The following is a 15799-nucleotide window of genomic DNA, read 5'->3' as shown; positions in this document are numbered from 1 at the left end:
CCCCAAGTAAATTTAATATCAAGTGGGAACCAAATTTTACAGATCATAATGGGAAAAATTAACTTTGTTTTATAAAAATAAAAACTTATGTTACAAATTTTGGGTTTTCAATGCAAGCATATACTATGTAGAACAAAGACTAGAACAAGAAGATTTTTACATTCTTTTTAAAAATTATATGCTAGTATGGTATGGTCTCATTCTGTTTTACTTTTTTACTACATTCATAAAAACAGTAATTTTTGCAAAAATATTTAAAAGCTTCATTGAAGAGGTTTCTTACTGACACCTTGAGCAATACACTGGTATTTTTAATGGGAAATAAAATTGTAATTCTTTAAATAAAATTAATTGGTAGGAAAAATACCCAACTGAAAACAGATCTAACTATGTTAGTTTTTAAAAATGAGCAGTAATTACTTCATGCTCTAGAATACTGTAGAGTCAAAGCCAAAGGAAGACCAACACTAGCTCTTCAACTACACACTTGGGCTATAGAACATGATAATTCTTCTCTTTCAATATTGCATGGGTAATTTTTGCCCATTTTTTAAAACAGATTTTTAAATCTGCTAAAAAGTTGAGAGAGTAATATTAAAAATACCCATTAAGTCACTGTTAACAATTTGCTCAATATCTGCTTTCTCCCCCAAGCGATGCATACATGTGCACAGAGTTTTGTTTTGTTTTTCTGACCCATTTAAAAGTGAAAGACACCAAGATACTTTACCCAAAGCACTTCAACCAGTAATTCCCTAAGAGTAAGGATATTCTCTTATATATCTTCAATATCATTACTATACATAAGAAAATTAACAGTAATTCCAAAATGTCATCTAATTTATAGTCTAAATTTAAATTTCCCCAATTTTGCGGTGCCTAGGTGGAGCAGTCGGTTAAGCATCCAATTCCTGGTTTCAGCTCAGGTTGTGATCTCAGGGTCATGGGACTGAGCACCACATCAGGCTCCAAGCTCAGCATGGCTGAGCGGCCTGAGATTCTCTCTCTCTGCCTCTCCTTCTCAGGCTTACTCTCTCTCCAAAATAAATAAATATTTTAAATATTTTAAATAAATAAATAATAAATAAATAAATAAATTTCCCCAACTGTTATTATATTATTCCTCTAAGACAGGATCTATCAACATTCACACATTATTTTTGGTTATGTTTCATTTGGTCCCTCTTCTAAGAGAGTTCCCCTTGTTTTTTCTTCACAACATTAACTTTTTTGAAGGGTTCAGGCTAGTTATCATACAGATTGTTCCACATATTGAATTTATCTTACTATTTTTCCCATGGTGTCATTTAACCTGTTTCATGGTCCCCTATATTTCTGATATACAGGGCCAGAAGCTTTGTTCATTCCAGTGAAACATTTTTGACATGAATATTTCACAGATGATATTGTGACAATACATCCCATCAGAAGGCACAAAATCTCAAGTCATTACACTATTGGTGATGTGAAGCCTCACCACCTGGTTCAAGTAGTGACCACCAAGTCTGTCTACTATAAAGGGACGTTTTGCCCAGTGTAATTAAGTAGTAAGTCAACTGTGCAAGATACCTTGAGTTCATGTAAATATCTTAGTCTCCAACAGCCTTTCACCCAATGGCTTTAATACCTACTGATGATTCTTGATCAAATCAAATTATACACTGAGAGTTGAACCACCATGAAATGCTTAACCTCTACAATGTGTGTTGGTAGGTATGAGGAGAGATATATAACATAATGGTTAAGAAGACAAGTCTAGAACTATTCAATTCTGGCTACATAGTAGAATCCTTGGATCTCTGGAGAGCTTTTTAAAAATACCAGATCAACTAGAATCAGAATGTCTGGGGTGGTATCCAGGCATAGATATTTTTAAAAAGCTATCATGGGATTCTTTTAAAGTGTATTTACCAACTGTGTATCATTTCTGTGCTTTGGAAATAAAAAGCTAAAAGTAACTCTGAGATAAATATTACTAATATTCCTGAAGTAGATACTAGATATTTTGTAAGAATTAAATAACTAAACATAATGAGGATTAAGCTAAGTATTCAATTCAAGAAGTTGGAAAAGTGACAAAAAAGCAAACCCTCAAAATAAGAAATCTAGTACCAATTGTGTACAGAACACATCAACAATAAACAGAGAAAAAAAAAAAAAAACACAACCAAAACACACGTTCCCTGAAAAGATTAAGATAGATCTTTGAGTCTGAACTGCTTAGGTCCACTTACATGTGGATTTTTTCAATAAATACAGTATAGTAATGTAAATGTATTTCCTCTTCTTCATGATTTTCTCATTAACATTTTCTTTTCTCTAGCTTTATTTTAGAGTATATAATATATACAACATACAAAAGATGTATTAACTGCTTATGTTATCAGTAAAGCTTCCAGTCAACAGTAGGCTATCAGTAATAATTGTGGGGTTTTTTTTCTTTAAGATTTATTCCTTTATTTTAAAGACAGAGAGCACAAGTGGGAGGGGCAAAGGTAGAGGGAGAGAGAATCTCCAGCAGACTTTGTGCTGAGCATGGAGCCTGACGCAGGGCTCGATCCCACAACCGTGAAATCATGACCTGAGCTGAAACCAAGGGTCAGACCCTTAACTGACTGTGCCACCCAGGCACCTCAACAACAGGCTATTGATAGTTGAGTTTTGAGGGAGTCAAAAGTTGTATGTGGATTTTTTACTACAAGGGAGTTGAATGCCCCAACCCCCATTTGTTGTTCAAGGGTCAGCTGTACTTAGGCCCTACCACACAGTAAATGCTCAGTAAGTATCAGTGATTATTATGCATAAATACAATATGTGTATACATGTATACAAAAATATATCTAGGTATATTCTAATAAACACATATATGCACCTAACAATAGAACTTCAAAATATACCAAACCATAATTTAGTTACAGAAGAAATCACAAAGGAAATTAAACACTTACAACTAATAATAAAAATACTTTACCTCAAAATCTATGGACTACAGCTAAAGAAGTATTTGGGGGGAAATATACAGCTTTGAAAACATTTTAAAGAAAACAAGAAAGACTAAAAGTAATAAGCTAAGTATTCAAGAAGTTGGGAAAGGGGCAAAAAAGCAAACCCTTAAAATAAGGAATCAAGTATCAATGATATACAGAACATCACCAACAATAAACAGAGAAAAAAAAAAAACACAACCAAAACACACGTTCCCTGAAGAGATTAAGATAGATCTTTGACAAGCAAGAGCTACCAAGAAAAAAGGGAGAAGATTCAAATAATCAAAATATAGGATGAAATGAGAGGCTAAAGTACAGACAAAAGATTTCTTAAGTAATTAAAAAAATATTAAAGAGTATCAGGATTATCTATAGGCTAATAAATTTGAATGGATAAATTCCTATTAAATTATGCCAAACTTGCACGAAAAGAGAGAACTGGAACAGAACTTATGTATTGAGTCCCACATAAGGCTCCCTGTGAGCACAGTGCCTGCTTGAGATTCTCTCTCCCTCTGGCCCTCTTCCTACTCATGCACTCTCTTGCTCTCTCGCTCTCCCTAAAACGAATAAATAAATCTTTAAAAAAAAAAAAAAAGGCTATACTTGAGATTCATCCTAGGATAATGCAAGGCTATCCTTGAATTCTTAGGATGGTTCAACACCACAAATAGATTTAGAGAGAAACCAGAATAAGAAAATAATCTCAATCAAAAAAGAATACACATTATAAGTTAAGCAAAAGGCAAAACTGTTTGACTTTTTTTAGTACATTCATAAAACAATAATTTTTGCAAAAAATATTTAAAGGCTTCATTGAAGATGTTTCTTACTGACACCTTGAGCAAGGAGAAGTAGGGTCCCTGCAGGGAGCCTGATGTGGGACTCGATGCCAGGACCCCAGGATCACGACCTGAGCCAAAGGCAGACGCTCAACCACTATGCCACCCAGACGCCTCAGCTTTGCATTTTTGAAAATGAGATTTCAAAACACTGTCCGAAAACTGTGGTTGATAGAAAATTACTATATATCTAATGTTTAATATAATTTCTGAAACAAACATAACTGTCTTCTAGGTGTACTGATCATCATTTAGGGAAGATATGATCGCAGAAATCTGGAAACAGAAGATATTTAGTTCAGAAAGAATGGTTAGGAGAAAGAGTTCTTGGGATTTAAATAACCTAGAAGAATACCAAGAGAATAATCATACAGGTCTGCTTTTCTTAGCCAAAGGGAAATACAGGTACTTTTCATCCAAGGGAAAAGAACTGAAACACAGGCAATGGGCAGGCCTGTCAGAGAAGGAGACTGACCTTAAGTGAGAAAAAAAGTCTCATCCTGACTCTGAGGCTGACCTGGGCAGGCCCTAGAAGAAGCAATTAGATTCAAATCTCAGATGAGATCAAGGATTCCATGCAGATTCTTCCTTCAGAAAAGAGGTGGAGGTGGCCAGGAGATAGAAGGGAGAAATGAAAGGATCAGCGACTCCACATTATCAGGGTACTGGTGGAGGCCTGTCTCCAGACCAGAAAACTGAACAAGATCTCTGGCAGACCCAGCTGGGACAAGACTGCTCTTAAAATTCCTGACGATGAAAGAGGCAGAGCTACATATAGCACCACTTGGCCATCGTGATTTTTCTCCTTCGGAGTTTGCTAACCAGGCAACTATTACCCAAATATCTGATACCAGAGAAAATTTATTTGGGTTGTCCCCAGGCTCCACCCAGTTGGCAGATTTCTGTGTTGACAATGACACTGCTGCCTGGACTGTGGTAAAAGCTTAGCCTTGGAAACCTATGGGACTAGACCTACAAGAGGGGACCAGTCTTTGGCCCATTCTCTCCTAGGGGCTGAGGATGATACAGATCCACACTGTATTCCTAGAAGAAACTACTGGGTCGGACTGAGGTACCCAGAGAAACTTTTCATGCAACAATAGGCACAGGATGCAGATCCTGGGGTGATTCGTCACTTACCAGAGAAATGTAGCTATGGAAGAGACAGGAATGTTTCCCGGGCAAACACGGATATACAATGTGTACATGTGCAATAGGTAACATTTGCTTTAGGTAAAACATGATATTAAAACAAAAATAAATAAATAAACACTTTGGAACACGGGTGTGAACAAGGATTAATAACCATTTGCAATGATGACACACAGCAAAGAACCTTTCTAGAAGTCTTAGGAAAAGTTTACGATATTCTTAAGGTTATGGTTTGTTTCAATAACAAATTTTAAAACCTTAAATGGTGCAAAAGTACCAACATCCTAACTGTAACCAGATTTTATATCACCCGGAGAAGAGAAGTGGATTGAAATATCCTAAAAACATCATGATTTTTAAAAGAGCAAATTGCAATTTTCCTAAATATCAAGAGGGCAAGAAATGAGAAACAGCAATGTGGTTTCACAAACTCTCTATTTAAAGGCTAACAGGGAAGAGAAATTTGTACCACATACTGAGGGAAGGATTAAGGCTGTTCCCTCTGTCAGTCCTAGTAAGGAAGGAATATAAACAACAGTAAGGCTGGAAGACCATAAAAAGAGTAAGGAAAAAACATGCATACACTGGACATGTAAAGGACTCAATGATATTTACTGGTAAGAGAGAAGGAGGAGAATTATAACAGAGGACAAATCAAAAACAGGTCTGGCATCAGAATTTCCCAAACAAAGAGAAAAGTAGATTATTAGTATCCACTCTGGTATCAATTCTGTCATCACTCCCATCCATCAATATTTCCTTGACCTTGTATTGGTACCAACCACTAACAAGAAATCAGGGAATCTTATCCCTTCAACTGTGGAGCCTAAGGGGGCTCAGAGAGGCTCCTGAGGTCTGGCCAAGTTCAAACACCAAAGCTAGGTCTCCAGGAAGTAGTTTTGGGCCAAATACTAAATAAGTTTTAAAGCACTCCTTTGCCTGACTTTGTCGTGCAAGTATCTCTCTCCCTTGGTGATCTTGTTGATGGAGGATTTGGCTATATAGGGTCTTGGTTATTTCCCTCTCTTCTCACAGAGAAGGTATGACTCACAATACTGATGCCATGAAAATATAAATGCACTCTCAGAAGAGGGCCACAGTACCCAACTTTTTTTTTTTTTTTTAAACTTATGATAGTCACACAGAGAGAGAGAGGGGAGCACAGACATAGGCAGAGGAAGAAGCAGGCTCCATGCGCCGGGAGCCCGATGTGGGATTCAATCCTGGGTCTCCAGGATCGCGCCCTGGGCCAAAGGCAGGCGCCAAACCGCTGCGCCACCTAGGGATCCCAAGAATGTACCCAACTATTTTTAAAGAAGAAAGAGAATACATCAGAAGAATGAAATTTCAAGGAATAACATCCAACTGAAATTGCCCAGGCCTGAACAGTGAAATCACTATTTAACTAAGCAGACCACAAAACAAAAGGAACCTGGGTGCCTCAGGTCAGCATACCCAGTGGGCCACTGACGAAGCAGTAGTTTCTTCATTCAAAGAGAATTTCACATTTGGTAAGTCCTTCTGAATTAGTAGTAGCTGGCATCAAAAAGTGACATGTTTTCAGAAAATACTCGCCACCCCAGGTCACTACTTCATCAGCAGTGAAGAAACAGGGTGATCCTTATGTAGTCACTTCCTGAAATCACCTCCAGCTTACTTCAGAATGCCAATGAGGCATGCCCACCAGTCCCTATCACAGTGTGTCCACAGAACATCCTCTTTTAGTAATCTGGCATTTCTTCTAACCTTTCAAGGGCACAGTGCCAGAAACTTCTTCCTGATTAAAAAAAGCTCATAATATAATTGGTCTTGCTAGGTCAATTGTTTCCCTGTCAGAGTATAGAGAAAACTCAACTTGGCTAGAAAATATACTCCCTGCACTTAAAACTTCTTAGCAATCTATACACTAAAATATTCCAATTTTCACTACTACTCTCCCTTTAGTTTCCCTGAGTGTGGTCAGCTAGGGCCCTTGGTCATAGCTCCTTGTCTATGTGTTCGCACCTGCTTTCTTCTGCATCCAGAAGACACATGGCTTAAAATTTAATCAGAGACAGCAATACTGGATTTTTTTTTCAAGGTTTAGAATCAAAATACTTTGTAAAGATAATCTACTTATCAAATTTAAGGTGACCCATTCCTACCACCAATGATGAAAACACTTTTAAAATGTACTGAATTAAAGCAAAATTCAGGGTAAAATGAAGTGCTTTTTCGGATTTGAAAGATCAGTTTAATTCTGTTCCTATCAGCTATAGGGGTGGATGGGGCTCATCACAGAAAACTTCAAGGTTAGCTATCAACATAACTTAAGACCTATTAGGGAAGAAAAAAAAAAGACCTATTAGGGAAGGACAACAGTACCCACTGGCCACAGGAGCCAAAAGCAGTATCTCCAGTCCCTCCTCACAGCCAGCAGCCGGAAGTGGTCAAAGGTCCCCCTTTTCTAATAGCTGCCATTATTAGAAATTGGGAAGGTCCCAACTGCACTGTGCAATTAGGTCTGTAGGAAAGAATCCCAATCCTAAAATAATCAGGTTAGTAAAATAAAATGTCAGACAGCAATCCAGTACTCACCTTTGTCATGAACACAAACTGAGAGTTTCTTGACACCATCAACCAGAACATTCTGTGTGCTGCTATGTCCATCTTCTGAGTCACTGTCATCAAACTGAGCCTCTATAATGACATCAGGACTGTCATTATAGCCTTTCATGGACTGCTGCGGGAGATGGCTTCCACAGAGCTCCTCAGGGAGATCTAATTCATAGGCACCTTCTGTTTCTTTGTCACTGCTCTCTGGTTTAATTACCTGAAGAAAATAGAAAAGTTCTGCTAAATCACTGGAGGGGAGAACAGGAAATAACAGATTTTTCTTTTTTTGTTTTTCTTTCCTAAGGGAAAAATGCACATTCAGAAGCTCACAGCAATGGTCACTCACCATGTAGCTTGAAAAAGAATATTTATTCTCCAGGTGCATAGGCTACTTTATGGAGATGATCAATCCAACAGTGCCAGGGTGGCCCTCAGCTCCTCAAGATGCCCAGGATGAATGACATATCTACTCCCCATTTTTCTGATGTGCATTTTCATCCACTTTCCCCCAGAGGACCTGAATACCACAAGTACTAAGCTGCTTCATAAGGGTACATCACACGGATCAGTGAATATGTTCAGATAAAAGAACTCAGCATAGTATGTTACTGCACTCCAAATGAAACCACAGAATATGATGAAACAGAAAAAAAAGTGTAAATAAGAGTTTATAAATGTTCTCAGAAAGAATAAAAGCCCTTAATTCTCCATTTTGAGGCTTGAAATCAGTATAGAAAGCATACAATTGATGGATATTTATACTAGCACTAAGAATGAAGCATTACATAATTTGACAAATATTTTCAAACAGAAGAGTCTAGACACTAATGGACTTAATGAGTTTGTCACATAACAGTCAAATGTCAGTATTCTCATTTCTATGGCATTTGATTTCTGTGGATTTCTGTAGCAGTTTCTCTATGTGTTAATACTTTATAGGTCTAATATTTTTCTGAGTTGAACCCTGAAGTTTCGAAATAGATGCCCGCCTTCAACAAGCCAGATTACCATTAAAATTAGACCACACAAGGATCCTTTAATAAGGGATCTTTATCTGAAACAAGGCAGAAAAAGCTACCGAAAGAAATCTTTTCCAAAACATTTTCATGTCACAGATTCCAATAAACATAACCAACCCCAGACAATGAATATTATAGTCACCCAGAAAATCAAAGTAAAATATTAAAAAGGTATTCTAAAGATTCTAGGAATATATTCCCAAGTTTTTAAAAAAGTGACTTCATGAAAATGTGGTAATAGAAAAACTTGTAAACAGTTAATTTTTCAGAGTAAAGTTAATAACATTTAATAAAATTTTTTGAAAACTTGATTTCCAATTTCAGAATAATTTTTGTGAAATTTTCTTTCAGCTCTTGCCATGTTTTGAATCTTGTCACATTCATTCATTCATTCATTTTTTCATTCTTTTATCACTCATTCATTTGTCCATTATCTCATTATGAGAAGTTTGAAGTTTCCTTTTCTTTGATAGTAAGAAAGAAATTTCAATGGTCTAGGCCAGAAATCTCCAGAAAGATTTCCTCAGGCCCCTTCCTGCATGAGAGCACAAGAGGGAAGCCACAGTAGGTCTTTTAATTAATATACAATCATAAAACCCAGCTCTCTTCTGTATACTTCTGCCTAGTTACAGAAGTTTGGTTTTCATACCTGACCCAGAGGAGATCATTCAAAAACAGAGATTTCACTGACAAGTTAGAGAAGGAAAATAATTCGACACCACTCAAATCAGCAAACCTAGTCAATGTCCTTAAATGTGCCTGGCAAATTTAGTAACATTTAGGAAGATCTGCTCCGATCATCCTCAAAGAATGAACACACCTTGGGCATTGTCAGAATAGCCCAAAGCAGGGGTGCCTGGGTGGCTCAGTTGGTCAGGTGTCTGACTTTGGATCAGGTCTTGACCTTAGGGTCCTGGGATTGAGCCCTAAGTCAGGCTCCTCAATCAGTGGACAGTTTGCCTGTCCCTCTCCCTCTGCCCCTCCCCCTGCCTGTGGTTTCTTTCAAATAAATAAGTAAAACCTTTATAAAAAAAAAAATAGCCCATAGCACAGGCAGGAGGTGTGTCTAAAGCATGGAGGCTCCGACAGGATCACTGCTCTGTTGTTTTTTTCTACATCATTCCCACACACAATTTTTCTGAGAGAGAAGAGGTGGGACCAGAGCTGAAGGAGAATGCCTGCTGTTCGACAATTAGACTCACAGGTAATACCACTAATGGTTTCACAAAAGATTTGGTTCCCACATGCCATGCAGAAAATCTTACAAGGGGAATCAAAATTCTGACACTATCAAATTTAAATGCTCAACTATCCTACAGTGAAAAGTAGTCTTTCTCCATATGCATGTTTATGTATGCATAAAATATAATAAGAATTCTGGAATCATTATGATTCTGCTACTTATTAAAAATTATGCTATGGCTCACATATTAAAAGTTTGAATAAAAGTCACTGGGAAGAGGAGAACAGAGAAAAGCAATAACCAGATTATGCCAAGCCTAATTGTATAGCACATTTTAAGCCAGCCCAGTTCTGACTTTATGATAATCTACATGGCTTAGATTAGTTACACTCCAGAATTAGTATTTTTGGCACTAAATTCACTTTTGACTTACTAAATGAAAAAATGTTGTAAGGAAGCAGGACTTGGTGAATAAACCAAGCCATTCAAAATTGTGGAATCAAAATATAATTGGAGCACCTGGGTGGCTCAGTCAGTTAAGCTTCGGGCTCTTGATTTCAGCTCAGGTCATGATCTCAGGGTCATGAGATCAAGCCCCATGCCTCTGGGCCTGGAGCCTGCTTAAGATTCTATCTCTCCCTGTCCCTCTGCTGCTCCCCACTCCTTCTCTAAAAAATATAAATAAAAATAATTATATAAATTAATATGTTGCATTTAAAAAGTATGTTCATTCTGTTTTGTTATACCAGTACACACAAGAACAGAAATATGTTCTGAGAAAAAAAAGGTCACCGTAAGACCACCCAATACAAAAGACACCCTAAAACTACTCCACACACTGGTTAAGAGTGAGGGTTGCAGGACCCTTAGAGAAATGGCTAATTCAAGGCTGGAGTGCGGCATAGATAAGAGGAACCTGAAACATCTTAGCATACCAGGAAAACAAGAAAGCTATCAAAGGCTACTAGGGTCTTATGAAAAAACTCAGGAATCACCATGAAAAAAAGCTCTCTCTGGTCATCCTTAGAAAATTCCAAGCATTTACTCTACCTTTCCTGTACAAATTGTACCTCGGGCTAACCAAACAGTTGATGAGATAAAGTTCATCTTTACTGAAGAGTTTCGCTAATTGAAAAGGAAGGAAAGAATTTTGCTATCACCATTTTGCCATCTCTGTTGAAATAATGGATTCAGGAAATGATCATTAGTGGTTGCTAAAACCAACTAATTCATAACCTAATGGGGATGGAGTTTTATAATAAATGGATCAGAGCGGCAATACCTATACCCGCTGATCAACATAAATATCTTAAAAAGAGAAAGAACCATGGTGCTTCCCGAGGACTAGAACAGTAAGGACACAACACCATCCATGAAGTACTTTTCCCCCAGATTGAACGTGAATCTAGTTTGAAACAAGGATGAGAGGAGGAAAAAAAAAAAAAAAAGGATGAGAGAAGCATGTTATTTTTTTTTTTTAATTTTTATTTATTTATGATAGTCACACACAGAGAGAGCGAGAGAGGCAGAGACACAGGCAGAGGGAGAAGCAGGCTCCATACACCGGGAGCCTGACGTGGGATTCGATCCCAGGTCTCCAGGATCGCACCCCGGGCCAAAGGCAGGCGCTAAACCGCTGCGCCACCCAGGGATCCCGAGAGGAGCATGTTAAACAACACTAGGGAGAGGACCTCACTCCCCAGGTGATTTCATTCAGTCTCATGGTTTTAAATCTCTCTATATCCTATTAACTCCCCAAATTAGGGATCCCTGGGTGGCGCAGCGGTTTAGCGCCTGCCTTTAGCCCAGGGTGCGATCCTGGAGACCCGGGATCGAATCCCACATCGGGCTCCCGGTGCATGGAGCCTGCTTCTCCCTCTGCCTATGTCTCTGCCTCTCTCTCTCTCTCTCTCTCTCTGTGTGTGACTATCATAAATAAAAAAATTAAAAAAAAAAAAAACTCCCCAAATTAAACACCGGGCATCAATCATTCCCTGAATACCAGACTTCTATCCAACTACCTCCTTTTACATCTTCGTCTGGATGTCAGTTGGCCTCTTGAACAAGAGAACTCTTGTTTTCCACTAGAACCCACTCTTCTCTCAGCATCGGCTTTCTCAGCAGACAGCACCAAACTACATCTTCCTCTCATGCCCCATATCCAATCCATCAGAAAGCCCGCTGGCCTTTCCTTCAAATATTTCTTCTTGCCATTTGCACTGTGACTGCACAAGCAACCTTTATCTCCTTGGACCAAATCAGCTAGAGTGATCTTTTAGAGATAAATCAGACCATGTCATTCTCCCAATGGCTTCCCAACACCACTCCATCGCCATGCCACAAGGCCTTGTCAAACCAGGCCCATATTATAGTTCTATTCTCATTTTCTGTAACTTCTTCCTTCGCAAGTTATACCCAATCTTCAGATCTTCTTGTTATTCCTAGAATACTAAAACCTTCAATCCTAAAGTCCTTGTATTGCTATTCCCCTCAATTTGGAAAACTCTATGCCCAGCTATTCTTAGGACTTGATCTCCTCATCTTCTTCAGGTCTCATTCCAAATACCCTTCTCTCAGAGAGAGAGGCCTTCCCTGATCACATTAACTGAAACAGCCCCACCTGGCTGTCATTATTCTATGTTCTTATTCTGCTTTATTTTTCTTCACTTTATTTATCCCTACCTGACCATATATTACAAACTTATGTATTTCTGTCTCCCAACTAGAATGTAGGTTTCATGAGCTCAGCAGCTGTTTTATTCACTGTTATATGCCAAGAATGCATTTAGTAGCCACTCAAATGTATGTTAAATGAATGAATACAGCAATGAATGAGGAAATAACTTGTTCAGAGTCTATCTTATCTGATAAATTGTAAACTCCATGAAATGAGTAAAGCTAGGCCTGACACAGTGTATACTCAATCTCATTTGAGTGAACAAAGAACCAGAGGTGGCACACTGCATCCAACATCTCCACATGTCTAAAATCCGTCTCTGAAGACCTCATCCAATTGGCTTGTATTTTCTATAACCCAGAGTCCACTGCACAATCTTCCCAGTTCCCCCCTATCCCCTACCACCTGCCCCAGGCAAAAGTAAAATCTCCCATTTTTAAAGTGCCAAAGCAATTTGTATGTACCTCTTCTATGGCACTTCACAATTTCTTCACTGTATTAGTGTTGTCTACGTATACAATTTACCTCATCTGTTAACACTGTATGCTCACCAGCTGTATCTTACGTCTCTTTGTATATTCTATAGCAAACTTGCATAATCAATGTAGGTGTTCCATATTCAATGAATAAACAGATGAATAAGTGGGCTTAAAAATGAAAAAATGAGTATAAAAGATGATCGGTATACAAAAGAACTTTCAGGACAGTTTCCAGACACATGCATACACAGGTTAGAAACTAGTAGTTCGATTTTCCTTAGATCTATAATGTAAGAGGCCTTCTTCTGTGAGATTGACCTTGAATATGTCGAAAATTCCAGTTCAGAAGTTCTCAACTTTGAAGTTTAGCAGATCCCTCTGAGAATCAGATGAAAGCTGTAAACCCTTCCTCCAAAGAAAAATGCATATCCACAAATAGAAAATATCCATAAGAAAGCACAAGAAAAAAGAGCAGGGCTCTGACGCTGAAGGCCACCAGCTCAGGTCAATCAGTACTTTGGAGCTCTGGGCTCAGAATGAAAGGATGGGGGCCTGAGGAAAATGATGTATTACTGACCTGTTAACTGAGGACTTTAAAAATTCCTCTGGCTTCCTCCACAGACCTGAGAGTGAGGCAGCTGACTGCACTTATTATTCCGAGTGCATGCTGCAACTGGGATTATCCTCCCTTGGAGGTTTAGTCTAGTCTCTGGAGGACAGGACAGAAACGGATTAGTGAGGGAAGCACATTGCTGGGTCACACAGAACTTTTTCACTCTCAGACTTGAGAGTGTTCCATGAACAGGATGGGATGAGCATCACAGAAACCCTGCTAATAAAAATAAGGAAAATATAGGCAGATATCAATTGGCGCATACAGATATTAAGTACAAGTGTCACTTGAAGCTATGAAAAATGCTCAAGAAATAATAGCACTCTACAATACTTAATAATTTTGATTCCCTTAAACCCTCCCTCCCAAACACAAATGCACATATACATACACACAGAAATGTTTGTCAGATATACCCTTCAGTTAGCTTTACCGAGGATAAGTCTGTCATCTGCCTACTGACTCTTTTTAGAATGTGAAATTGGGCAACAGAGTGGTGTGGCAATGTGATGAGAGAAAAAGATGATCCTCCTCAGCCATCAGGCTATAATCCTGACACTCCGGGGGATAGGGAGCAATAATAACCTCACCTCCTCAGCAGTACCAAGGAGGAACCCTGACAACCATCAGGATGAAATTAAGGGGAGCGATGACAAGCTTACTACTGAAAGGAATCAGGAGAAAGCTTAAGCCCAGAATCTTGAGTTCAGAGACACATGAGAGAGGAGACATACCTTTTGGAAAAGGAGGGTGGGTGTAGCATGACTTCTGTACTTTAAGAGAAATATAACCCCTGTGTTAGCAAAGTAATTGCAAAATGCTCTGTAGAATCCCCCTACTTTGAAGACAAGAATGTTTGCTGAATCAGAGATCCTATACAACTGTTTAAGTAGAAAATGGCTAAGGAAAAAGCTACTTGAAAAGCCTGGCAGAATTTTAGGAAATAATACATGAGAAAATATATAGGGAAATATATATAAAGCAAACGCAAAAAGCACTGCCATGAAAAATGATAAATTCAATTGCAGTAAAATAAATTTTTCCTTTTATCCTAGGATAATGCAAAAGAAATTTTAAAGATAAGCCATATATATGCTCATATCCAGAATGCATGAAAAAACTCCTACATATCAATGAAAGACACAATCCAACAGAAAAATGGGGGAAAGACTTAAGGGCACTTTATAAAACAGAAATGCCTGGGGCACCTGGGTGGCTCAGTGGTTGAGCATCTGCCTTTGGCTCAGGTCCTGGTCCCGGGGTCCTGAGATCAAGTCACACATCAGGCTCCCTATTGGGAGCCTGCTTCTCCCTCTGCCTGTGTCTCTGCCTCTCTCTCTCTCTCTCCCTCTCTCTCTCAGTATGTTACTCATGAATAAATAAATAAAATCTTTTTAAAAAGAAAAGAAATGTCTAGTAGCCAATAAAAATGTGGTGCTCTACTAATGAGGTGCTTGGCCTCATTAGTCATCAGATAAATGCAAATTAAAGCTACAATGAGATAACACTATAAACCTACAGAGGCAAAAACTAAAAATGTGGGCATACCAAATGTTAGCAAGAATGTACAACAATACACTGCTGGCCTGAATGTAAACTATCCAGTAAAATAGAAAATAGATCCATTTGATTCCTGTGCAGGCTTATTCCAACATGCTATCCTGCCTTCCTCAGATTTTGATAGGTGAACACATGAAAAAAGAGAAGATAAAACTGGAAAAGGACAGTTGTGCAAAACCAAGGAGATATAAGAAAATGCAAATTTTCCTTTAATAAAGGCAAGTAATGGTGACAATGTACAGTCAGAGAAAGAAGGATGAAGAAGCAGACATGAAGACCCCTGAAGGCCAATTTAATGAGTCTGGTCTTTACCATAAAGTTAATGAAGTAGGGAAGTAGGAAAAAAATGGTTAAAAGCAGGAACTCTAGTCAATACAACTGGGCTTGCATCACAGCTCTGCCACTTACTAGCTATACTACTTTGGGAAAGGTATTAAATCTCTTTGAATCTCAGTTTTATTATCTTTAAACTAAGGTAAGAGTATCCAGTATTATAAGGTTATGATGGAACTGAGAATTTATGAAAAGCTCTTTGCACAGGTATCTGGGGGTTAATATTTGTTTAAGGAAAAACAAATCTAGTCTTTAAACCCAGAAAGTTCAAGGTGGTGAGGAACATTCAACTGGTAGCTAGAAATGTAGATCTGGAGATGGGATGAGCATACTGGAAGGCAGAAAGATTAGGGAGCTAA

The 15799-nt window shown here is 38.3% G+C and overlaps 1 protein-coding gene across 10 annotated transcripts in view; it reads right to left on the bottom strand.

Moving 5' to 3' along the window:
• DIS3L2 (DIS3 like 3'-5' exoribonuclease 2) overlaps positions 1-15799 on the bottom strand; it is a 346723-nt gene that overhangs the window by 218005 nt on the left and 112919 nt on the right. For 9 of the 10 annotated variants that reach the window (XR_012016729.1, XM_072796677.1, XM_072796673.1 and 6 more), the window contains one exon: positions 7559-7793. Coding sequence is in view for 9 of the 10 variants with exons in the window: in XM_072796677.1 (XP_072652778.1) it covers positions 7559-7793 (235 nt within the window). In the remaining variant the exon portion in view is untranslated. Of the gene's footprint in view, positions 1-7558; positions 7794-13511; positions 13644-15799 lie in introns of those variants that run through there. The other variant, XM_072796681.1, reaches the window with a different exon arrangement.

Source organism: Canis lupus, chromosome 24 (genome assembly GCF_048164855.1).
Source record: "Canis lupus baileyi chromosome 24, mCanLup2.hap1, whole genome shotgun sequence".
In the NCBI taxonomy this organism is placed as follows: Eukaryota; Metazoa; Chordata; class Mammalia; order Carnivora; family Canidae; genus Canis; species Canis lupus.
This window is presented reverse-complemented; position numbering and strand designations above follow the sequence as displayed.